Source organism: Mastigoproctus giganteus, chromosome 2 (assembly GCF_048544385.1).
Source record: "Mastigoproctus giganteus isolate SK-2022 chromosome 2, ASM4854438v1, whole genome shotgun sequence".
Lineage (NCBI taxonomy): Eukaryota > Metazoa > Arthropoda > Arachnida > Uropygi > Thelyphonidae > Mastigoproctus > Mastigoproctus giganteus.
Genome location: NC_143576.1, coordinates 99,408,170 through 99,434,774, shown reverse-complemented (window position 1 = coordinate 99,434,774; position 26,605 = coordinate 99,408,170). Strand labels below are relative to the sequence as shown.

At 33.6% G+C, this 26,605-nt stretch overlaps 1 protein-coding gene across 1 annotated transcript in view; it reads right to left on the bottom strand.

Moving 5' to 3' along the window:
• Positions 1 to 3,622: 3,622 nt before the first annotated feature.
• LOC150089460 (torsin-1A-like) overlaps positions 3,623 to 26,605 on the bottom strand; it is a 97,813-nt gene continuing 74,830 nt past the window's right edge. The window contains exons 4-5 of the mRNA XM_090389989.1: positions 22,275 to 22,415; positions 3,623 to 4,710 (exon numbers count right to left, since the gene is read on the bottom strand). Coding sequence (XP_090246115.1) covers positions 3,623 to 4,710; positions 22,275 to 22,415 — 1,229 coding nt within the window. The remainder of the gene's footprint in view (positions 4,711 to 22,274; positions 22,416 to 26,605) is intronic.

Genomic DNA, 26,605 nt, shown 5'->3' with positions numbered 1-26,605 from the left:
AATACAAGTCCTGGTTGCAATTAAGTTAGATAATGATGAATCAAAAGAATATTTTTAGAGCTGTCATCCAGAGAGCATTTTCACTTTGATACAAGATTCACATCACATAAGTTGTGTCATAGGTAATAACTGTATTCTTCCAATAGATGTAGCTAGCTATTGAGTACATATCACATTTCTATCAAAATGGGATAATGTTAAAAATACATTTCTACCAAAATATCTCCAGAAAGTAGTTTAACTGATTTAGGGGAGCCTGCCAATTATTAAAAGTTCTTGAGGACAAAGCAGCATGATATTTTCCAAATGAAATTTCATTGCTGGAATGAACTATTAGGGACCAAAGTATATGGTTCATTGTCTTCTGTCCTTTTCTCCAGTGGCAGTATGAGTCTTAAAATTTTGGGGTTCCAGAAGCAGCTAAGCCACAACTTCCCAAACATGAAAAATTCAAGGTGCTATAAAAATTTTGAACACATTCAGCCCACAAGTTTTGCAGATATATGGCTCTTGATCTCATAGTCTACAATCAGCATAACTCAAAACAGTGAACTGTTTAATAATTTAAAGTAGTCAATTTGAAGATCATTGGTGGCTCTTGATTTATTTCCTAGAATTTATTATTGTGTCTGAGTTTATTCATGAAACCTTTTCTCTCTTTGTAGCATTGTTGTTGCAGAGAAGCTAATTTAGGATAATCATTGATCTCCTATGGTTGCATGAGAATTCTGACAATATGCCAACAGTAGTGCTTAAATATTACTGATTCTTCATGGTTCTAATTGAATTTGAAATGGACAAATCTGCAGTAAAAGGAAGTTAAATATCTGAAAGAATTTAACTGTGTTCTGTGGTGTGCTTTGATCACTTTCCACTATTTCAATAAAGGAATATGAGCGGGTAGTTAAACTCTATGGTTCTTCCACAGACCTCTTCCACATGCATCAAATCTTGGTCTAGTGGAAATGGAAAAACTGTCAAGTTATTCTGAACCACATTGGAAAAAGAGTATCCTGCAATATCTGGAAGAACTTTTTATGTTTTGTTACCCTTCTCAATTTCCTATCAACCCAAGCCTGTTCTCTAGTGTGAAGACACCCAAGGGGAGGGAAAAAAAAAAAAAAAAACTGTACCATCTATGGAAAAATTAAGAGTTGTAGGGTGATCTCTATATCTGTCTATCTACTCCCAGGGTGTCCTGGATTCATTCAATGCAATATTTAGATAGTTTGAGGCCAAAGTACATAGTTTCTCTGGAGGGGGGGGGGTTGCAAAACTGTACCACTTCTCCCCGGTATATCTTGTCTTACAAGGATTGACCCCACCAATATCAAGTATCCATTAATGTTTCCTGATATTTGTATCATAATCTTGTAAATTATGGTTTTAAATTTCTAGTGATTATTGCTTAAAATAAATTAAATAAAAAGCGATCAAGTAAGTTATTTTATTCAGAGATACGATTTAATTTGCATTAAAAAGTTCAAAAAATATGAGAATTATAATTGGCGTCGAATAACTTAGAGGAGAAGTGATGGAGGGGGGGGGATAAGTGCAACATGACAACTGGACAAGAATTAGTGTGGTGCACGAAGACCAGATGAGGATTAATGTGGCAGGGAAAGAAAAAGGCTGGGAACCACTGATCTAGACTAACAGAATTTATGCAAGGTGTATACCCTAGGGTTCCTCCCATTCAACAGGCAGCCCAGAAGGATGTGCTATTTGGCAACCAGCCTATTCCTGTTCTGTCAACCACAAGGGAAGAGCCATGGCAGACCCTTGCCTATGAGCTTAAACTATTGGTCCTGGAAAACGTCTCTGTAAAGGATTTGTTCCATAAAGTAATTCCAGGATTTCCCACCTTGTCAAAGAAAGACTGTTATGGCAGATAATTTTATAAAAAAAAAAAAAAAAAAAAAACCTGAAAATGCTTCAATATTTTAAAAGCGAACCTCATTTTTAATTACCCGCTAAAAATAAAATTATAAGTCATTAATGATTTAATCAAAGCATTAAAGCCTGCTATTTAACTTCTAAAATGAAATATGGAATAAAATAAATCTTTGATGATGACACAATAGTAGATTTCAAAGTTTATAAGAAGTCTTACAACTCACTACAGTGTTTAATTCCAATCAGTTGACCAGATATCAGTTTGTATCCATATTTTGAAAACATGGGCAAAAGTGGCATGTTGGTGACAGGCTTCTCAATTTTCTTTTGCTGAATGCAGAACTCTATATGTTAGCTTAGAACACCTAGGTTACAGGCACCAGATACCAGTGATGCTAATCTAAAGGAGCAGCATCACTAGATGGGCACCTTATCATTACAGATGCCTACATTGGGGAAGCAACATTTGACATTGGCAATGAATCTAATCTAATGCTATGGTATGACTGGATGGTCATGTGATAAATTCTGTGACACATCTCTTAATGGTTATTTTTAGTGAAAAGTGGCTTACTGACATAGTCATATAAAGCCGAATAGGACTTTATTACATCCTGTACATGACAATAAAAGTTAATCATGTTAAGAAATTTAAAAACTAATTTTTGACCCTAAACTGTGACCAGTAACTCAAGAGTTACTGGTCACAATCTATATAATAACAAAAGCTGATCTGACATAACAAAACAATCAGGAATCTCTAGTAAAATTTTTATTCTGCCATATTGCAACAGTTCCAAAATTAAGGGCACTATGCCAAGCATTAAATTTAACTAGTCAATTAATGTTACTTGACTAAAAAAAAAAAAACAAAAAAAAAAAAAAAACTGGTTTTTGGGACAGTCAACTAAGTTCAGGATGCTATATTAGTACTAGCACTATTATGAATTTGTTTGCAGTACTTACACCCAGTGTGGTCTTTCTGAGGAAATGAAAATTATCTCTAACTGTTATTTTTAAGATTCCCATAATCAAAACAAGCTTATACATATTCCCTTCTGTGTGTTTTTTATTTATTATTTTTCAACTCAAAATCAATGCTTGGCTTGAGGCTTCATTTGTTTTTTCACATATCCTTTATTTTATATTTACAGAGGTGAAGTGAATACTCATATATTAAAAATAAGTGAAAAGATAAGCAATCTGTACTGTTTTTATGAAGTGCTTTCATAAAAACAGCACAGATTAAGAGCCAATTAAATGTCTTTTGTGCAAAAACCACTACAATTGTCTCATGAAGTTATGATAATTCTTAGGAGGCACTTTACAATATTTTAAATGTATTCCTCAGAATTATTCTCCATTTTATAAGAATATGGCTTAAATTCAGCATCCTTTAAGAAGAATCATAACACCTATAAAATTAGTTCTTTCTTAGAGAATGAAAGAGAAAATAAATTTTCAATTTCAAAATATAAAGTATGAACATCCAAATTTTTCAGATATGGCAGATAATTTCATTAAAAAAAAAAAAAACTGAAAAATGCTGCAATAAATATTTTAAAAGCAAACCTCATTTTTAATTACCTGCTACAAACAAAATTATAATTCACTAATGATTTAATCAAAGCATTAAAGCCTGTTGTTTAACTTCTAAAATGAAATCTGGCATAAAATAAATCTTTGATGATGGCACCACAGCAAATTTCAAAGTTTATAAAAAGTCTTACAACTCACTATGATGTTTAATTCCAGTCAGTTCTACTTTACTAGATATCAGTTTGCATCCATATTTTGAAAACATGGGTATCTGTGTAGGGAAATATTCAAACTCATCAGCAATTTTTTCAACAATATCTTCTTCCTTAATCTGTAGACTCTGGTATCCATGTTTTTTTAAATAGTTCTTGATACAAAGCTTAACCTCATTTTTATGAAGGGGAAGAAATGGCACAATATGAAAATTACTGAAGTTCTGGATATCCTTATACCAGGAATATGAATCATTTAAGAGATTTAATTTAATTTGTTCAATTTCCACTTCAGATAAAGATTTGTTTAATTTATATAAATCAATAATGGTATTGCTTGTGTGCCATGTATTAGTGTTGGATATAAGGATGAATATCACAGGAATTTTTGGCTTTGCCATATCCCATCTTTTTAAGATTATTCCTAATTCCTGAACAAGAAAGCTTTGACTTTCATCCAGTCCATCTAAAATAAATAGGGTTGGAGCACAGAAATGTAAACGTGAATTAATCCATTGCCAAAGGAAACCCTGTTCATAACTCCATGATGAAGAGAACAAGACAGTATGTGGTTCAAAAAATCTATAGACTGTTTTAGCAGGAAAATGTTGAGCTAAAATTGATGATACCAAAGTTTTTCCTGTTCCAGTCCCACCAATGAATAACATCACAGAAGTGGATTCTGAAATTATGGTGGTCTGAAGTACATTCATTATATTTTCTAGAGCCTTTTCCTGTCCATACACTTCTGAGTGGAGTGTCCTATTTATTTCTGTTATATCAATTTTGTCTACAGAAACACAAGTGTATAGTTGAAACCACGATAATATAAAAGAAATTAGTACCAAAAGAAGTGCAAGTAAAATTAAATATATCCAAAATCTACTCTTTTTTGAACGTATAAACCCATCACAGTTAATAGGAAATTCTGTTTCAGGATTCCTCTCAGCAACAAAACTAGAAGCATCTCCTCCACCTCCAACTTCTTCACCATGGCCTCTCTTTCTCTTTTTCCAAGACACTAATTCATTTGTTGGAACTGGATACAGAGACTTGGCAGACTCTAAAGGAAAAATTATGATATTTCAGCTTTAGTGAAAGCAGAACTGCTTTCATAAAAACAGTACAAATATTATAATATTATTTATAATATAATAATTAATTTAATATAATTTTTTCCTGCTTTTATGATAAAATACAGAGATATATGCAGCTACAAGAAACCAATATAATTTTAAAAAATTGCTAAAATTTTCATTAACAAAATATGTTTAACTTTCTAGCAAAAAGTAGATAGCAAGAAGGACATAGTGAATGAAAAGGTGGTATCGCAGGAGTGATCATCATTTGTACATTACAGTGATCTATATACCTGCTAGGTATAATAGTTTGGATGATGGTAATTACCTTAATGGAAGATAAGATCTTTCACTAATAATAATAATAAAAAAAAAGTAATCTAAAATCCACATATAAAGTTAGCTAATTCACTCATTGAGGCAACTTTTTTTTTTTATAGTGATTAATACTGCTATGATAATGCACTTTACATCCTTTGCATAATGTTCAAATGATGAGATTGAGAATTTTCTGAGACTGTGAGCTGGATAAGGAAAAGGAGTTGTAATGCTGCACCGTTTTGCTCTGTAAAAGCTAATGAAGATATATTAAATCTTCCTTAAAAACAACTTAACTGCATTATTTAATCTTAATTATACAGACAAACAAGTTAGTGCATAGCATTGTTTTTGTTACATCTCATATTGTGAATGCCTTTACAATGAGTTTCCCTGACATTGCACTACTTCAAATAAGCAATGCTTCACTAGTGTACAGAAGACTAATGCTACTTATTTTCAGCAGATACCACCAACCAGACAACACTGTTTTGAAGCTTGCTGGTCTCTTATTGGTGCGAGTAGGTAGCCTGGTGATATAACGAGTGACCACCCAGTTATGAAGTTTAAGGTAATTAAGGTAATTACCATCATCCACAAAATGAGATGCCAGATGATGTGCGATCATAAAGACTAAAAAGGGCTTTAGGGCTGAAAGCCTCAGACCACAGGAAATTTACTAGATGAACAAGTTAGCGAAAAGCATCATTTTAGTTTGTAGTAAATCAAAGTAGGTGAAATAGCATTGTTTTTGTTACATCTCATATCGTAAATTTCCTGGAATTTTCCTCGTATTGTAAATTTTCAGGGAAGAACTATACAAACTGTAAGAGTGGGTGGACATGTGATATATGGGAAGTGTTTTTTTTTTTTTTTTTTTTTTGCTGATGTTGTGTAAGCTTGCTTTCTTGCATCACTTGCCACTGTTAATACTAATGATGCACATAACAGAAAAGAATGTTTGCAAAATAGAAATGCAGGATAATAACAGACTACCACAGCACAATGACATTACAATTACTGACAGTCAGTTTGTTAATGAAAATAAGCAGAAATTAGCAAAATTTAAAAATAAATTCTAGTTGTAACAATTTTTTTTGTGTGTGTGTATATATATATATACACACAAAAAAATGAGAAAAACTGGGGTTTGCAAAAAAAAAAAAAAAGAAGGTGGAGAAACTGTCACCAACTACATTACAACGATGATATGGAGAAGAGGCAAATCAGGTAAAAAAAAAAAAAAAAAAAGAAATGCCCACACTACCCAAGTACTGAGATTCTGACAGATGGTCCTGAAGAGGTTTACAAATGAAATGTGGTGTGGAAGTTTGCCCACAACTGTTTTACTATTTCAAATGCAAAAAGAATACATTTTTAACTTTTACTGCAATTGGATATGAATCTTGGATTCACCACTATTAACCTGGAAAACAAGAGACAGTGTAAGGAATTTTTCCATGAAAAATCCAAGCTGTCAAAAGTGATATAGAGTTTTTTTTTGACTTCATGAATGTTACCACAGCATCCACGTAAACGACAAGAATTCCACACCCTCTCATAGACTAGATTTGATCACAAGTGATGCGGCTTTTCCTCAAAGTTTGAAGAACATCTCTAAGACAACAAAGAAGTGGTTGGCTTTACCAAAAACAAGAAGAATTTTACTTTCCATTGAGAGGATAACAGGAGTTATTGGTTGATCAATGTGCAGAGGAATCACATTCTGCATAAAATTCCAAATATCCTTTCTAAGGAAGACCAGGCATCACACGATGGAGAAGACTGTATAATCAGAGATGCATACTGTCACAGTATGCATCTCTGGATTATGAGACTGAACTTCCTTCAAGAAAAGTGGTCCAGTTACAAAATTCGCTATAAGCCACAGCAAAAAGTAACATATAGAAAATGGAAAGGCACTTTGTATGTGGAAAAAATGTGATGTTAATTGTTTAAATATCTCAGAGACTAATTCTGAATCAAGCACTATTATTGTTCAAATTTCAGTACTAAAAGTTTTTAATTATTAGATAATTGAACTCACTTGGTGATGTATTTAAATTTCAAAATTCACAGTCTGTCACACAAATTATAAAAAACACAATTTTCAAACCAGTTTGTTTCGCTAAAAGGAATCATTGTACTTACTCCATAAAATAAAATAAAATGGTATGCATTTTATTTATTTGAGACAAAATTGCTGCTGCTGCTAGCTGGAGTGATAATTACACACGTGATCAGGGCATAGTTCTACGAGTTTTGTAGCAACTTAAGAGCATCTGACAGCTGTTGTTAGTAATGGAACACAAAAAAGGGCATTCAGGGAGAAAGTAATTATAATTAATGCATTTAGTTGAAGCCTAAAGTTTGCCTGTAGTTGTAAATAATGTTTCTAAAATAGAAAAAACATGGCTTAAGTGTTTTTTTTTACAGTTGCAAAGTTTCCTATGGTTTGGATTTAGCTGATTATTTTGTGAGAGAGTTTTATTCAGTAAACAGTGTTAAAATGGATAATGAAATGACCATGAAGCTTAAATCAGTCATGAATTAAGAAAAGGAAACTATGTAATGAGCAAGATAACTTAGTTCAATTTTACACAGCAGATCCCTTCTAGTTACAAGCAAGGATAGAGCTCAACACATCTTCAGTTTTTCATGATAAATAAAGTAATACAAAGATGAAAGCCAGAATGATGAATGTGGAGATAAGCTCAATTTAATCCTCCTCATAAATAAAATGCAAATGGCAGAAGCAGTGTCATATAAAGGAAAGGTAACTGTATTTATAAAAGTAAGAAAATTGGTCAAGAATAATCTAAATTTAATTGCTAATTGTACTGTAACTGAAAAAAAAAAAAAATAATAAATAAATTAAAATAAATAAACGTTGCATTATATAATTATCTTAAATACTCTCTTACGTCTTATTTAAGTTATTTGGTTTTTAGGAGCATTAGCAACGAAGGCCATATTGCTCCGAGGATATGTGGTGGTCATTCCCTGACCTTTCTGCACCCCCCATATTTGGTGGTCACGGGCTCGAACCCCGAATAATCAAGAAGTGTGTGCTACGCACTGCTGCTCCTGCCCACCTGGCTACGGAAGTGCCGTCTTATTTAAGGAATGTTTACATAAATAAGATAACAGAATTTGAAACATGGCAATTTACTGAAAAACAAGGTGATACAGTGAAATCTCATTAATACAAACTCAGTTTATACAAAGTACTAATTTATATGAAGCACATATACCATCCCCTGCAAAAGGATAGGCTTTCCTATATTCGTTTATTACAAAATTCGGTTAATATGTATTACAAAGTTCTTTTTTGCCACACGAGGGCAGGGGCAGCAGTGTGCAGCATGCGCTTCTTGATTAGACCAGGGTTCGAGCCCGTGACCAAATACGGAGGATGTGGAAAGGTCAGGGAATGACCACCGCATATCCTCGGAGCAATATGGCCTTAGTTGCTAATGCTCTTTAAAAAAAACCAAATAACAGCAATAACAATTGCTACATGAGAAATAAATATTGTCATTTTGTATGTTTAATACAAAACTTGGCAGAGCTGTCCGTCCGATTATTGCCTCTGGCCACCCAGCTCCCCACTTCCCAAAGGATGGCACTGACTGGTTAGAAATTAGTTTTGTGTAAACAAAGCACTTTATGGTAGTTACAATGTCAAGTGCACTATGAAATCATTCTGAAGGATGAGTTGTTAAATTAACAAAAGAATAAAAAGTTTTTTTGTCGTTGTTTACATGCACTCCCTCGCTCTCCATGGGAATAAGGTCAGTTGCAATTGTTACCCTAGTTCAAATTTGCTACCGTATATAGCAATTTATTTTTTGTGCCATTTTATCTGAGCTGATGTCTTTTTCAGAACTTGTCTTTAAGTTAATTTAAAATTTGTTTACATTGAATCTTATCGAGCAGTGTTATGGTGAAAAAACATAAATGGACAGAATTAAGCCTGGAAATAAAACTAAAAATTATACAAGAGGCTGATAGGATGGAAAGAAGTAAAATGGACATGGCAAAGGAATACAACATCCCTTTACCTACAATACTGAAAAACCAAAGACTTGAAGAAGTGTGTGACACTGGAGCAGCGATGAAAAACAGGAAACAAATTCGTGGTGCAAAACATGAGGAGCTTGAAACAAAACTCTTCGAGTGGTACCAAAAAATGCGTGCAACCAATTTGCCAATATCAGATCCGATTTTCAAGAAAAGGCAAATTGTCTAGCTCAGCAACATAGAATTAGGGACTTCAAATGCAGCAGTGGCTGGCCCCAAAGATTTAGAGACAGGAATAACTTGGTTTCGCGAAATTTTTGCAGTGAGTCTGCATTAGTTGACAAAGAAAAGGCTACAGACTGGCTGTGTTCTGTACAGTCCATTCTTGAAAAATATGAGGCAAAGGATATTTTTAATCTTGACGAGGCAGGTTTATTTTTTAATTTGCTGCCAAACAAAACATTTATTGTTGGAGGAGAGTCTTGTCATGGTGGAAAATTTAGTAAACAAGGACTCACTGTTCTGTTATGCTGTAATTCGGATGGCAGTACAAAACTATGCCCACTTCTGATTGGTAAGTTTTCCAAGCCAAGATGTTTTAAAGCAGTTAACCAACTTCCATGTGACTATGAGGCTAATAGAAGTGCTTGGCTTACAGTCAAAATTTTTCAGTCTTGGTTATCAAAAGTGTACAGAAGAATAGCTTCAGGGAAAAAAAATGAACATTTTGATGATTCTAGATGGTTGTACAGCACACTCTGCCGAGACACTTAAGTTGACAAATATACGGCTGTTAATTTTACCCCCCAATACCACCAGTTTAATGCAACCATTAGAGGCACTATTTATAACCTCAAGAGAGCATACAGAGCCCAAGCTCACCTGATAAGTTATTTGATCTGCAACATAGAAGGAGGGAACAATTTGCAGCCAAATTGGAATGTCTTGGATGCTATCTGCAATCTTGTTATTGCTTGGGACAGTATTGCATCAAGTGTAATAATCAAATGTTTCAGAAAGAGTGGCTTTGGAGGGAACATGATCGAAAAACATAGTCTAGTAGATGAACGTGATAGCAACATCGAGGAATTTGGAGCATATGGAATTTGTTGGAGAATTTGAAGAGTTTGTGAAGAGCTGCTGAGCACCAAACAAAACGATGACGTTTTTGTTACACACACACACACACACACACACACACACACACACACACACACACACACACACACACACACACACACACACACACACACACACACACACACACACACACACTTCCATCTAAAAAAGATGGCCAAAATGCATTGAACATAACAGAGAACGTATTGGCTGCAGTAATGTCGATAAGGAAACAACTATTGCATTTGGCAATGTCTGTGCAAACAACATTGGGTTCTTTCTTTAAATTAGATTAATTTATTAAAAAGTTAATGGTTTGTATGTCTCCTTTTATTTTAAGATTGTAATTCTTTTTACTGTGATACTAAAATATTATATATATCAAAATATACACTGTACAATATTTTCACTTTCATTATTGCTTTTTTTTTAGTTTATCTTACAAATTAAATAAAATCTGTAAGAAATACGATATTCCTATTACTGTATTGTTAGACATGGCTTTTGTTTTTATTTTATTTTATTTATTTAAATTCATTTTTTTTTTGATATTATTCGTAGATATATAGTATGTACTAAAAAAAAAGACACTTTTGGGGGACCTTGTTACTACAAACCTCATTATTACAAAATGTGAAACTTTACGTCCCTTGAACTTCATATTAACAAGATTTGACTGTATATACATATAATTTGGCAGTCTTTTACAGGATCTTGATAGTTTTCTCGTATGACTGTGCACAAAATAACTTTGTTTTCATATAACTGGATTTGTAGCTACTTACAAAAAAAATCTTCAAACTCATGCAATGGCCAAAAGCCAAAACTTTCTTATATTCCTTTCCTCAATTTATGAAGACTTATATAGTTCTTATACTTATGGATATTCTTAAACAGTTTTGATCGAAGAATTTTTGCAGAATTTTCATAGAAAGAATACTCTTTCTAGCTTTACCTAGATTTCACTCTGCATCACAAAAAAAATCTGAAAAAGCCTCCTAATTTGCTAAGAGATTGAAGCTGATGAGAAACCAAGTGACTGATAATGACACAGATGAGAATTTCTACATTGAACAGACTATTAATTTTTTTCTTGGTTACTATAGAAGAGGTTCCACTCTTGTTAAAGCAAAGAAAGTTGATGCCTTTAAGATCACCTCAATGCTTTTTTTTTTTTTTTTTTTAATCAACAAACATCAACGAGTCGAGACTGAGCAAGCTTATTCTCGGGCTGATATTTGGTTGATACATTAGCTCAGATCAAACAATGCTGAACAGCAGAAAGTCCAGTTAGAATGGAATGAGAAAATGGCAGTTCGACTTCAGCCTATACAAACCATGCAACTACTGCTCACCTCCATGCTACAACAGACATCTACTAATATGATTAACAGAAGGCAATTTTCACAAGCTGATGAATTTCAAGGACAAGTTGAAATTCACACACAAGTTGGTCATTACTTTCAGCCAGTTCCCTTTCCTTACTAGCAGACAGAATCAGATATGGTTCAAGACTGCTCCTCTCCTAAAGGGATTGGGTCCAAACCAAAGCAGCCTGTCTTGCCACCTTGCTCTTGTGGATCCACAAGAGCATGATAAGTCAGTAGATCGTGTGGAAAACATGCAAGGCGCCCAGTTCAGAATTTTTACTATTGGTATATTAAGATAGTGAAAACAGTAAGGTTAGGTTATGTGCTCTGTTGGTCAAGAGGCCTTAACTTTATTGGATATTAGAGTGGAAGTCTCTATAGTCACACACACTTTCTTAAATAAATTGCAAGATGGTCAGAGTGTGGCTGTGAATAAACAACTCCAAGAGTGTATTTAATTATATCTTTATAGACACTACACCAAAGTAAGACACAGTGTCAGACTCTTCATTTTCCTCCATATCAATAAAGATGTGTTCAGAATTATTAATCGTCAACAATATTCATTCAGTCTTTAGGATATGATATTGGGAGACCAATATCATATCCTAAAGACTGAATGAATGTCACCAGTGTCTAAGTGAATTCAACATCAAACTGAATTATAAACAAGTTAGTTAATGTATACAGTGTATTATATTTCGAATGAATTAGCAAATGGTAATAATTCATCATTTACACATATATATAAGAGAGAGAGAGAGAGAGAGAGAGAGAGAGAGAGAGAGAGAGAGAGAGAGAGAGAGAGAGAGAGAGAGAGAGAGAGAGAGAGAGAGAGAGAATGAAAAACACGAAAGCAATGAATTTTAGGTATGAACTGAAAGCATTTCAATTCATTTCTTCACATCCATCATATTCCCATTCATTACTCCAATCAGCACAGAGCAAAAAACATAATATCCAGTTGTCAGCCATATATTGTGGCTGACAACTGGATATTATGTGGATAGCCTATGTGACATGTATGGTAAAAAAAATAAATAAATAAAAAAAATAATAAATATATATATATATATATATAAGAATTAATGGATTTCTACTGATCCAATTTTAATGAAATTCGAGAAGGTTCAATAAATCATTCTAACTGAGAAAAATATAAAATTTTATGAAAATCCATCTACTGAGAGCTAAGTTACTAAATGCAGGTGGATGAAGAAATAATAACTGGCTGATTTCTATTGGCCCAATTTTAATGAAATATTGGATTTCTTAGAAGGGATGCAGTGTAATTGTTCTAAATTTTATTTTGACTATGCATCTTCTGATACACTGTAGCTTAGAGAAACAACAGTAAACAGATAAAACACAGGAAGGTGGTAGAACAATGCCTTCAGACATTATTCCAACTCTTGTTGGTATACGTTTCCTGGAAAGAGATCAAGAGCATAAAGGAATTGATACAAAGTTTTATGACCATCAATGAAGTAATAAGAGAGAGTAGTGAGCATACACGAGAAAATGAAGTGCATCAGCAAATAGAAGAATGTTCGCCATATAAGATTCCATTCGCCAAAGTTTGCCATTGTTGCCAGAAACAATGAATGGAAAACACATGATTCAGAAAACTGTCTGAAGAAGAAAATGACATATATGAAGATAATACAATGCAAAACCAATAACTTCTCAGGATGTTCAGGGGCCACAAAGGAATCACTCCACTACAGATGCTTCAGTTCAGTTGGACACTAATGTTCCTCATGAACCTTTGCAACAAAGGTATGATACTGAAGCCTCTTCATCATTTGAATCATTATCAGTACCACACTAGAACATGTACATTCATTCACAGATCAGATCTCCCTTAAGAACAACACTCTAATGTAAATGAAGGGTTATTTAGTAGTGGACAAGGTTATTCATATAATTTAAGACAAAGTGATACATTAAAACAAAACGAATGTCAATTGTTACTAGACAAGTAATATTTTTGGTATAAATATATATATATAAAAAAATACATAGAATCAGTAAGTTTAATAATTTGTTTGTGTATAATACAAAGATGTTTATGTGTTAAAAAAAAAAAATCTTCGGTCAAATTTTGTTTGGAAAGGATGGAAGGTGATGTAAGAACCTCTAAATTAAAAAAAATAATTAGATAAAAAATAAATAATAGGATCAAAAAACAATTTAAAAACCTCTTGTTTCACTTTCTCTGGATGCACAGACTTTAGGCCAAATACATTAAGATATTGCATGGCTACAAAACATTATGAAGTCCTGATGTTGTTAGCACTAGTGATTGTTTAGTCTATCATCAGAAAATTAAAAATATAGAGAAATAAGAAAATCATACTTATTTTTGTTTATTTAATGTTCTGTATCCACAAGAGATATCCTTGTCAATCACACTGTCTTACCAAGTGTACTAGTTTTTGTATGCTTATGTTATTATTGATACATACTTAGTGAAAAAAAATTGCTGCTGATGCCAATGGAAGCAGAACACATGTTATGTGTTAGCAACGTCTGGCATTATACAATCTGAGAATGCTAATTCATGGGTTGCCAGGTGATTAGTATACAGGCAAAAAAGGGAATGAATACATATAATAGCAGTATAAAAAAAAAAAAAAAAATGTTAGAATAACGATAATGAATCATTATGTTCTATGTATCCTTGAATTTGAAAACTTTAAAGCTAGCATTCAATGAGTGGCATGTTTTTTTATTTTAGTTGTCAGTTAAAGGGAAACAACACCGGTACTATTAGTTTTTTTTTTTTATATATATAATTTTGGTCAATAAGAAACTCAGCATTTGTGAAGATGATAAATAAAGAACATTGCTTGCTTAGGAAGAGACAGTGCATTATAGCCTAAGTTGCTGATGCACCAAACAATCTAATAACAACTACCAGGATAATATAGCTGCTGCTATTTGTACATCATTTTATGGAAGCTGGTAGTCTAGAGAGTTAATCAAATGAAGTATACAGACACACACATTCCTTCATACATTTTCCTGAATAAAGCAGAAGCCATTTTCATTTTTCAATGTGTTGGAATTCTTGATGGAGTACTGTTAATGGGAAGCTACTATAAATCTTTATTGAAAGGAAGAAAACTCCTGAGACACAATTTATTATCTTAATTGTTTGCCTGCTGTGCATGATATAGCTCTATCTAAACAGACAAGGACATGTACTTGAATTTTGTTAAGATGAAAAAAATAAAATAAAATACTATATAGATCTTATAAATTATAAAAGGAAACCTTATACCTTTATGTAGGATCAGAATTCTCTCAACACTCAATGTTAGAAGGATTATGTGATTATATAATCACACAAACTCAGGAGTTATTACTAGATGAACTTATGGAACTTGGAAAAAGATTTCTAAATAGGGGTTACACAATTGGTACCATTATAAAGATAAGACAACAAGCAAAATATAAACGAGAGACTGGTATAATGAACAGAAATATTTTATTAAAGTTCCATATGTACAGTATTGGTACAAACAATTTGTTAATTATCTTTAAAAACACAGAATTTAAGGTAGTTGCCCAACCACTTAGTAAACTCCATGTTGTTTTGAAACGTAGAGTGGTGGACTCCGTTCCAACTACAGATTCAACACAATGTAGTTTACAATATTACTTGCGGCAAACGTAATTCCTTGTACAAGTAGCCATCGTTACTTGCCAATGACTAACCCCAATGCCATTTTTATTTATTTATTTTTGCATATTTTTTATAAATTGAAAGTTTAAAATCGTCAGACAAAATTTATCGGCATCATACTGTGCTGTGCTATGCACTGTTCACATGATTTACAACAATCTGAGGCAATCAGCAATTAGCACATCTGTATCAGAGACAAGAAAGATTCCTGCCCTCAAAGTAACCACTTATGAATGCGGGTAGTAAAGGTCCAAGCGGTGAACCATTCAGTTGGTTGTTGTTTAAGCTTTTACAAATGTTGGAAATTTATTACGCTAACATTTTTTTATTAATTGCGCTATTAATAAATGAAATAATAATAATATCCATGTGTAGTTTTTGCCAGTTGTGTTACAAAGTTTTTAATTTAACAGAATAAAGAGATGCCATGTCTGGTAAAAGAAGTTCATTGAATCCTAGTGCAATATTCGGAGGATGGAATCTGGTGAAAGCCACCCTAATGTGTGTAGAGCTATGAATATGCCTCCATCGACTATTACTGCAACTAAGAAGAATGCTAATAAAATAAAACAATTGAAGCAAAGTGGTAGGTAAAATTTTGGTGTCCGGAACCTAACCCTGTGATTTCTGATTGACTCCATTATATAAAGGGTTCCATTTGCGCCTGTCCCCCAGGAACCTAACACAGATGTAAATCGAGGGCTACCTGTATACTGGTTTGACACGGAATTGTCTTTCAATGAGACAACATGTGGCACTGAGCGGGCTAGCTGGGTGGGTAAAGTGCCTACCTGGCAACCCAAAGGTCGCGGGTTCGAATCCCGCCTCAGGCTTGGGTCAAAGTACTGCAAAAACCTTGGGAGGTGCATTATGGCCACAGAAGCCAATGCGCCAAAAACTACCAAAAAAAAAAAAAAAAAATGTGTGGCATCAGTCAGGGCAAGAAGGAGATGTGCCTCGGAACTTGCTTTTCATGCTATCAATGATAGCCATGTTTTTCTTTTTAATGAAGTGAAAGTTTTAAATATGCAACATAAATTATTAATCGCTGAAACTCTTGAAATTAGGTTAAATGCAAATTCCATAAATGTTCGTAGGCCGTATACTATCTTGGACTCGTGTACTTTCACGTGCATTTGTGAATGGTAATTCACACATTGGTTTAGTAAAAATAATCTCGTATCAGGTAGTCGATAGGTTTAAATATAAAACAAGAGTGTGTATCATTCACAAAAACACTTTACTTCTTGTGAGCAGGAGTGTATCTGAATAAGTTTGGTCCCTTATAAGAAATTTAGACAATTTTATCTCACATTAACATGCGGTATTGGTTTTGGTTGTTTTGGGGGTGTTGATGGCCGTTGACTTCTCCTGGCTTTTCCTGATGCGATATGTTGGGTATGAGAATTGAATGCATGACAATCATTTAATAAGTATTTATTTATATAATTTTAATGTAATTTTTGTAATTGATTTTATTTAATATTAAATATGGGACATTTATTAGACAATTATATAATCACATAATCCTTCCAACGTGAGTGTTGAGAGAATTCTGAACCTACATAAAGGTATGAGGTTTCCTTTTACAGTTTATAATAATAACAATTAGGATCTTATAAATGTACAAAAGAATGAGAGTAAGAATTTTAATTTCCTAACTAGTAACCAAAAAGGTTTGTAATTTGGGCTTTTGGTTAAAATGCAAATAGAATTTGGTACCGTACATGTCTTATTGAGTATAAAATGTTAACTTTAATTTCAAACAAAGGAGAATTACACTCAAAAGTTATCAACATTAGAACCTGAATAAAGGGAAACATATCTAGGTCTGATATGAAATTTCATTAGCATTAGCATAGGCATTTGATGCAAGAAAGCAAGCTTATGCAGCATCAGCCAAAAAAAAAAAAAAAAAAAAAAAAACCCCACTTCCACTTCACCCCTCTGTTCGTTGAAAATACCTGTCCAGCTGAGCCTTAAACTTATTTAGGCTATCAATCTCCACCACAAGGGATGGAAGTCTGTTCTACCAACCAACCACCCGCTGGCTAAAGGCAAATTTCCGCACGTCTATCCTACATCTGTCTTTCCTCAATTTGAATTTATGCCCTCTCAGGTGATTATTCTGAGCTAGAGGAAGAATCCCATCAGCATTGAGCATGCTCAAACCATTCAAGGCTTTATACACCTCTATCAGATCACCTCGCCGGTGCCTAGTCTTCAGACACTGTAATTTGCAAAACTTAAGCCTTTCTTCGTAAGAGCACCCCTTTGTTCCATTCACTAATCTTGTTGCCCTTCTCTGTACTCGTTCCAGCAGCTCTACATCCTTCTTGAAATGAGGCCTCCAGACCTGTATACATAAAGGGATCGAGATATTATATCGATCCCTTTATCATTAGCCATTAAAAAATAAGGGGGAAGGGTTACATATTGACAATACCCAACAATGATGTTCACCACACTCATCAACTAATCAGAAATGAGCCTCGTCAGTCTGCAAGAAGCTCCTTGGCTACATGTCATTGACTCAATTGTTATCAGAAAACAAAGAAAAAAAGTCATTATGTTGATGTGGATCAGTTCACATTAGCTGCTAGACCACACATAACTTGTATGGGTAACAATTAATGAGGTACTGAATAACTTTACAGACAGTTGAGATACTGCCCTAGTACTAATGGACAAATGTTGATTTCATGCTGCACCATTGGACATAGCAACAGCAATTTCTTCCAACAACAGTCACCATGGCAGGGGGAAGGGCACTCTATTTTATGAGATACAGGTAAGTTACCCATATCTTTGAATTCTCTCATCATTTTGTGCAGGGTATTTTGGGAAAGGGGATCACATTCTTAATCTTTTTAAACACTAGTATTCTTTAAGTGCAGCCATGGAATTGGTGTTATTCTGATTAAACACCTTTACCAACAAAGCAACTTTTGAACATTTGTTCACTGCATTCAGTATACCTATTTTTAAATTCTCTCATGTCAGCAATAGTCACATGATGTTAAATTGCCCCATGGTGGCAATTCCTGGAACTAACTTTGTTTTTTTACACTTTCCATTTCCACAGACTTTGGATGGTGTACATCCTAAATTTCAATTTTCTATCACTAACCATTTTCCATCTACAACCAGCTGAAGTGATACTTTAATTATAACCAACCTGTAATAATAATAATGGTTAAATTTTTTCACAACTTAAAAAATGCTTCTGATTTTTATACCAATGAAGATTTGATGTGTTTTTATTTTTTCCCCCTATCAGGGCAAATGTATACTGAAAAATATATAATGGGCTGATAACACTGTTGTCAGTTATTATGCTTATATTTATCTTTTCTTAGGTGTATCTTGTGTAGTGAATCCAATGGCCTCATGTTTTTCTCCAGTATCAGTATTTTGGTGGCAAATGAAGGTTTTATATTTTTATGACATTAATATATATTACATAAGCCAATACTGTTATGTATAAGAACCTGTAGTATTCATTACAATTTTTTTTTTTTTTTTTTTTTGCAGTTTGCTATGGCTAAAGAATAATGGTAAGCATTACTTCCAGACACATTCTGCTATGTGGATATTATATAGATCCAAACAGGTGAAGCACAACACTGTCGATGACACCAAGTTTTACAGCACACATGAAACCATGTTTTTTTTAATACCTTGAATATGGAGAGAGCCCACAAATCACAATGATTACTCTTATACAGTGGATATATCAAAGCGTAAAACGTCTGCAGCTTGAAAAGCTATAGTGTATCCCAAACAAACTGGTTAAACAATTCATTAAATCATTATTAGATCCCTAAGGTACACTTTCAGGCATATACAGTTCATGGTTCCAAAGCCGTCTGATGCAAAAAGTAAAAGGTGGCATATTAATCGATCCACAAGTTATGCAAATGTTAGTTTCAGATGAGTTGGAAGACAAAATGTCTAACAGTCATTTTGCCTTGTAACAAATGAGTTTCTTGGTAATATTAAGAATGAAAATTAAAATTACAAAGAAATACTTGACAAAGTAATTGAAAATTAAGGAAAAATGGGATACAGAATGTCAGTCAAGTTCCATTACTTGCACTTTCACAGTGTTAGTGAACAGCACGGGGAGAGATTCTGCCAAGCGTACAGCAAATGGAGGAGGGAAGGTGGGATGAAGCTCTGATGGACAACTATATCCGGTCTTTGGTTTAGCATGATCACACAAGGCAAAGGCAATCAAATGTATATTTTGGAATAATTTTTTTTTTTTTTTTTAATTAAACCCAGGAAGGATTCTACTTTTTAATTTGGTATTTTTTCAGCATGTTGTTTACTTGTAGCAAAGAAGTTAATCATTGTCAATAAATCTGATATAGTACTATTGCATATTTGCTTATCTTTTATTTCTGATGCTATACAAAGACTATGGTCATGTTTGGAACCAGCATATACCCAAATTCATAAAGAAACACCAAGGAGAGCAGATAAACACAACCTTTTTGAAAATTTGTTAATAGTATATGTTTTCAAAAAACAACCTGTTAGTTTAGAGTTCTACCAGTTTAGCTTTCTCAACATTACTTTTAGCACAGACATCTGGTAAACTCCCAAAATCATAAATTTACAGCACATCTATCCATACCTGTATCTGAAATATTTTTTTGCGGTCAAATACACACTGGAGGAAATATACAATATTCTTTTTGAAAGCATTTTATGGCCATGGAAGACAATGATAACTACAGTGTGTAGCACAACAGGAAGAGAATGGTGCATATCATAAATTAATATGCAACTTTTTCTAGAATTATACCTAGCAGCATTTTGACTGTGGCCTACAATTTGGCTGTACACTCACTAATTATCAATTAAATAGTGATGTTAACAAAGAAATAGTTCAGAAGTATTAAGTTACAGTTGGGTGGACAATATGGCTGAAAAGTGACAGGGTTTTCAAATAGACTTCTCTCAGATTCTGAAGCTACTGCTGATGGATTAACTCCCAAGTAAGCAGTGCTATTTTGAAGAGGAAAAGAAACACCACGAAATGCAAATAAACAGACTTCTTTTGAAACGTGTTGCAGCATTCAATGCTTTCAAAAAGCACCCTGTTGCAAGTTATCACCAGTAAAGCTTGATAAACAGAGATCTGATAGATTCCCACAATCAAAATTTTATAGCCTAGCTATCCATATCTGTTTGAATACCTGATCAAATACACATTGGACACTATATTTGACAATGTCCAATGTACTAAATATGTTTGTGTGACCCCCCCCCCCAGAGTCAAAATGTACGAGAGCATTACGTCAAATTAATATTGATCAAATTATGCCAAACTGATAGACTATAAACTGCAATGGAAAGGAGAAATAACCACTCCTTAACTCCTTAACTCCACAAGGATAATCTCTACCTCATTAAGGCCACTACACTTCTCACCTTACTTTCAGGACACGGTAAGAGGTAGTTTTTGATTGGTCCAACAAACCATAGAACCTCAGAGAAAGAACCCAAAGCAACACTTCCCATCATACTGGCAGTCTAATGAACAAAGAAACAAATGTCAGGTAACAAAATCACAAAGTTCAACCATGAACACTATCCCACCAAGTTTTATAGCTATGCAAGAATGGCAGCAGCCATTAAGCCTTATCCAATGAAATACACGTTCCCAACTAACACTTCTATGCCACCACAAAATTTCAGTCCTTTCCTCTGTCTTCCCATCAGATAAGTCAGTCTTCATGCACAGACTTTAGTGTGGCATGCTTATACCATATCTAAATGTATAATGTTATTTTATTTTATTTAATTGTGTTAGTATATAAGGAGGAGACAAATGAACACAAGTGTGTGTGTATGTTTTTTTTTTTTAATACCAACAACTGATACTTCATTTTTAAAATTTCCATGTTTATGCACTTATCCCATCTTTACACAAAATTTTTTATACCTCTGTCATAAATCTTTTCGTTGCGGTTGACATCACTGCACCATGGCCTATTTCACTTCACTTCCTAAAAAGTCGTAAAAATCTCCAAGCATAGTGATGGCTGATGTTTCTATTGCATGCTATCACTTGCTCTCTGGTTCAAAGTGTCTGCATCATGTTTTATTTGCAGTCAATATGCAATCCCTATCACAACTGATTCTGTTCATCATTGATATATTTGGAAATCCACTGCACACAGATCTTCCAGTCCTATAATCCATAATGAATGATGGTGCAGGCAAACCCATAACCAATATACAGCACCCTGCACATCATCAACTATAATACATTGATCTATCCAAAACAACATATTCTTATTGCACAAAGGTATAAAATTGCCCTCGATGAGGGTCAGCCTCCAGAGTTCTTTTCACTTTCACGGTAGTGACATGCCTATTCATCCACTTGTAGGTGTAATGTACAGTCGTCAATGTTCACCCTTTCTATACATTGGTGAATTTTCTGCTCAAGTGATGCCCTCTATTATAAAAAACTGCATAACACTGAATTGGAAACACTTATTATTGCAAATGTGTCATATAGTATCAGTACTGCATATCACTCCTCACATATACAAGACAGCCAATACATCCTATTGTTCAGTAGAAGCATTAGCACCAATCCCTACATTAACATCCATGGCAATGGATAATTTAAATTTAGACAACTGAAATGTTACTTTTATTTGTTTAGCTTACAAAGCAGCAACTTTAACGTATCTTGAAGATCCTCAAGAGAGGGAATGAAATGAAACAAATTGATAAATTCATCAATTTATTTTAAGTCAATTAAAATGAATCAAATGAATTCTACAAATGTAATAAGAGAAATGCCTCTTGCAATCATACTGTCTAATATAAGGAAGTATTGACTTCCTTGACCATATAAGGAAGTATTAAATGTATTTTTTCTTATTATTACAAGCTTATGCTGCTTAGATTTTCATATGAATAAGCTATCACATAACAAGTAAAAATAAATATGTATAGTACCATGATTTTTTATGTGTATTTACAAGCATGTAATATTTACCCAATGAATCCATGCTGTTGTCAATGTACATGGAAGGAGATGGCAGAGCCAAAAGCTTTCTTGGAGTTGGTGAAGGAAGAGATAAGGATTTCTTCATTGATTTCTTTGACATGTTTCTGCCAGGTAACAGCAGCTTCCTACCTGTAAAGATTATTATTATATGAAGTAAATTAAACTACCCAGATTACATGGTGCTGCACGTAAGCTGCAACAATTTTTTTTCTTCTAAATTTATATATATATATTTTTTTTTCAGTTTCATACAATTTATAATGCTGTACCATTATATCTCTCTAGCTACACCTGACACAAACATCATAAATGTAGCCTTTGCAACAGTTATGAATCTGAAATCATTCAACATAAATAATAGTTTTTGAAGTGAAGTTTTCAGTTTTGCAAAATAAATGTGTAAGAGTATCTTCTTTTATTATTTCAATACAATATAAAAGCAGAAAATGTTTGAATACACAATTTTGATATTTCACGTACTTAATGATGCGAAATATATGAAATAAGGAAGTGACTGGTATCTAATATATTAGACAGAATATATATAAATAATATTAAACAGAAAATAAAGAAGGTATAACCAATAACTGCAAAATGGAGATGAAGAACAGGCTTTTTCTGCACAGGCAAAAAAAAAAAAAAAAAAAAAAAAACCAAATAAATAGGAAAAGGACAAATTATATGCTTCCCTCCTCACACAACTATCCAGTTGACCTTTGAATTAATTCAAGTTGTCAGCCTAAACTACCTGTGTGGGCAACTTGTTTCAGCAATCAATGACTCGCTGGCTAAAAGAAAACTTCCTAAAATCTAATTTAAACCTCAACCCCTGTAATTTCAGATGGTAGATCACCGGTCTAGATTTCATTAAAGGTTTTTAATAGGGCTTATAATGTCAAAATTACTGCATTAATTTTAAAATGCAGTAATTTTTCCTGTATATAATGTTTAATGCAGGGCATCTACCCAGCTGCATGGATGGTAGCAGATTTAAGACTAATTATAAAAAGTCCAGAAAAAAATCAAGTGAGCTGGGTTTGTATCGTCCAATTGCTCTTTTATCAGTAATGGCAAAAACTTATGAAAGACTGTTAATGATTAGACATACCAGGATGGAGTTATCTAGTGGCCAATTTGGCTATAAGAAAGAACACACTCCACTGAAGATGGCATTTACCATATGGTGAAATATGTGCAGGAGTATTCTGGGCAGTACGTCCTGGCTTTATTTATTTGTTTACAGAAACCCCCCGGCTTATGCAATACTTGACTTTACATAAGTTTCTGCCGGCCAGTGCAAACTTAAAAAAATCGTGGAAACTTATTTTGCACCCCGCAAGAATAAATGGAGATAGCGTAAAAATATCGTAATGTGAACCCAATAACACATTGTTTTTTTTGGTAATTCGTTTCAAGACCTCGGAAGTTGAAATTTTCATTATATAACTAAGCTTTTTATCTCTCTAAAAGGCATTTTTATAATTTGCACTACACTCTCATCATTATCATATGTTATAGGAATCAATTTTTAATGCCTTTGTGATATTTTTCTAAAACACATTCCTGGAGGTCACTATCATAAAACAATTTGCACTTTCTGGTTTACTGGGCTTTTCGGTTAGCACAAGCTATTATAAATGAGTAGTAAACTAGATCTTATTACATTTGCGATAATACCGATAACTGGACTCGTGTGGATTTATACGTTACGGTATTATGGTGAAATGTGTCCCCCACCTTTACTGAAATTTTCAATCATAAAAAACAAATTTTCAGAAACTTCTCTTCATTCCTATTTACGTATTACAATGATAGAGGAAAAGGGCCCAACGGAAATTGCAAGTGCTGGCAGTGCCAGGAAACAAAACAAAATTGATTTAGAAATGCAGATGAAAATGATTGAGAAGTACAAAGCAGGACAGTTTGTCATCTATTGCAAGCAACGGGTGGTTTAATAGGTTCAAGCATCGCGCTGGTTTCCAAATTGGGCCTCGCTGCTTCAACAGTGAATACTATTTTAAAGGACAGTGCACGTATAAAAGAACATGTTAAAGGATCAATGCATTTAAGATCAACAGTGATCACAAAACAGCGTTCAGGTGCTATATCGAAGATGGAAAAGCTATTAATAATATGGATGGAAAATCAGATTCAGATGAAGTGCCATTGAATCTAACAGCCATTCAAGCAATAAGTATTTATGAAGATAATAAGTACGGGGAACTCCAGGCAAGGTACGGGGAATTCGTGGCAAGCAACGGATGGTTTAATAGGATCATGCATTGCACTGGTTTCCAAAACATTCAAGTATGTGGTGAAGTCGCCAATGCTGATTCTGCAGCTGCAGAGAAATTTTTTGATGCGTTGGGAAAAAAACCCTTCTAAATACGCACAGCCCTCAACTTCCGCAGCAGTGTGCTTATCAGCTGTAGAGTTAATTCTGGCGATGATGCTTGAAAGGTAAAACTTGCTGAAGTCACACCTGTCTCCTCTCTCTTTTTGTAATTTTTCCTGCGCATGAGATAAAAAATTTAATAAATAATTCTAATTACATGTTCATCGAACATTTCTTTTTTGCTTATATCAAATTCAGCACACATTTGCGAGTGTAGAATTTCCTCAAATGCTTATTTAGGGAAATTCTGACTTACGCAGAATTCTGAAGAATGCAACACTTATGTTAATTGGAGAGTGGCTGTATTTATTTAATTATTGATTTTCACGGTGTCTTCGATATGTTATGGTGGGAATGCATTCTGTCAAGAATTAGAGTTACAGTGTTGCAATAATCTTTAAGTGTTTAACCAGTATTTTAGTACAGGTGACCCCCACTTAACGCTGATAATTCGTTCGGGAAAAACAGAGTACTAAGTGAGCGCCGCATTCCCATAAGGTAACATATGTATTTGTGAGTTGCGGTCGGTGCCATAGGACATTTCCTAATCAATAATAAACGGTAGTGAAAAGATGCCCAAATTTCGGTCAAAATATTTAATATTCAAATATTTGTACATATAAAATATTCTGCATTACATACGTATATAATTATGTGATAACTACTTACATATCAAAATTAAACTTAAAATTCCAATTAAAATCATGAATTTAATTGATCTAAATTTATTTTAATTGATGAATTTAATCATGAAAAATGTGTCGATTTTGGGTTGAACTTTGGCCCTCTTCCAAATAAACTAAAAGGGGTATTAATTTTAAATCCCCCGCAGTGTTACCACCCAACAATAAAGTCAACCGATCTTTCACCACTTTGAAACCTGGCATGTTTTTTTTCTTTTTTCAATATGAAACTTCTTTTAGGCATTCGTTTCCACAAAAGTCCTGCTTCATCTATGTTAAAAACTTGTTGAGAAGTATAACACATAATACACCTCTTCAATAATTTTAAGTTTTTTTGAAAGTTTCGGCTCCTTGATCTGCACGTGCGGCTTCTCCCTGGATTTTAAATCTATTCAACCAGCCCGTACCAGTTTTAAATGGTTCCACATTTTTTTTTTTTTTTAGGCAAGTTTTCTTCAAATCATCATATTGGATAATCTCTTTCTCTCTCTTTTTTTTTTATAATATTTAACTTAACTGAATTCTGCACTGGATATTATCTTCAATAAAATTATTTAAAGTCTTTCCATTTCAATCCTAATAGCTGGCCTAGCCCTAGTTGCTTGCAGTGGAACAGCTATCTTTCCCGCTGCTAAAATTAATTCTTTATTTTTTTATAACTGTTCGTACAGTTAAACTTGCAAGTCCTAAATTAATGCACACATCCGCTTGTCATTGACTGGAATCGATTCGCTTCAAATTCAGTCTTTTTCTTACATTTATAGTCTTCATACTGCGCCCAGACATTGTTGCCTTTTCATTCTTATCGGCCATTATTAACTCTTTGAAAATGTAACTGCGTTGGTTGCATTAATTACGATACAATGTTCGAGTAAACTGTCCGTTACGCACAATGTCAAATACTGTACTGAGTGATGATTAGACTCCGGATAAATGCATATAATGCAAATATTACAAGCAATATACTTGATCATTTTTTAAAATGATCAAGTATATTGCAAACAGCAAAAATATAGATCAAGTGTGAAATGCTAATAAGCCTTTTAACTTATTCCCAAAGGAAAACTGTAAGCACTGCCCTTGCTAATGAAAGAGCTATAGCATTTGTTTGACTTTTCTCATATTTGTGTTCTGTGTGCTAACTGTAGCATATCACTTACAAGTAGTGCACGTCAGTTGTTACTTATTCACTCAACATGGTGTCACATTCTCTTACATTTATTATTGGAATAAAAGAAAAG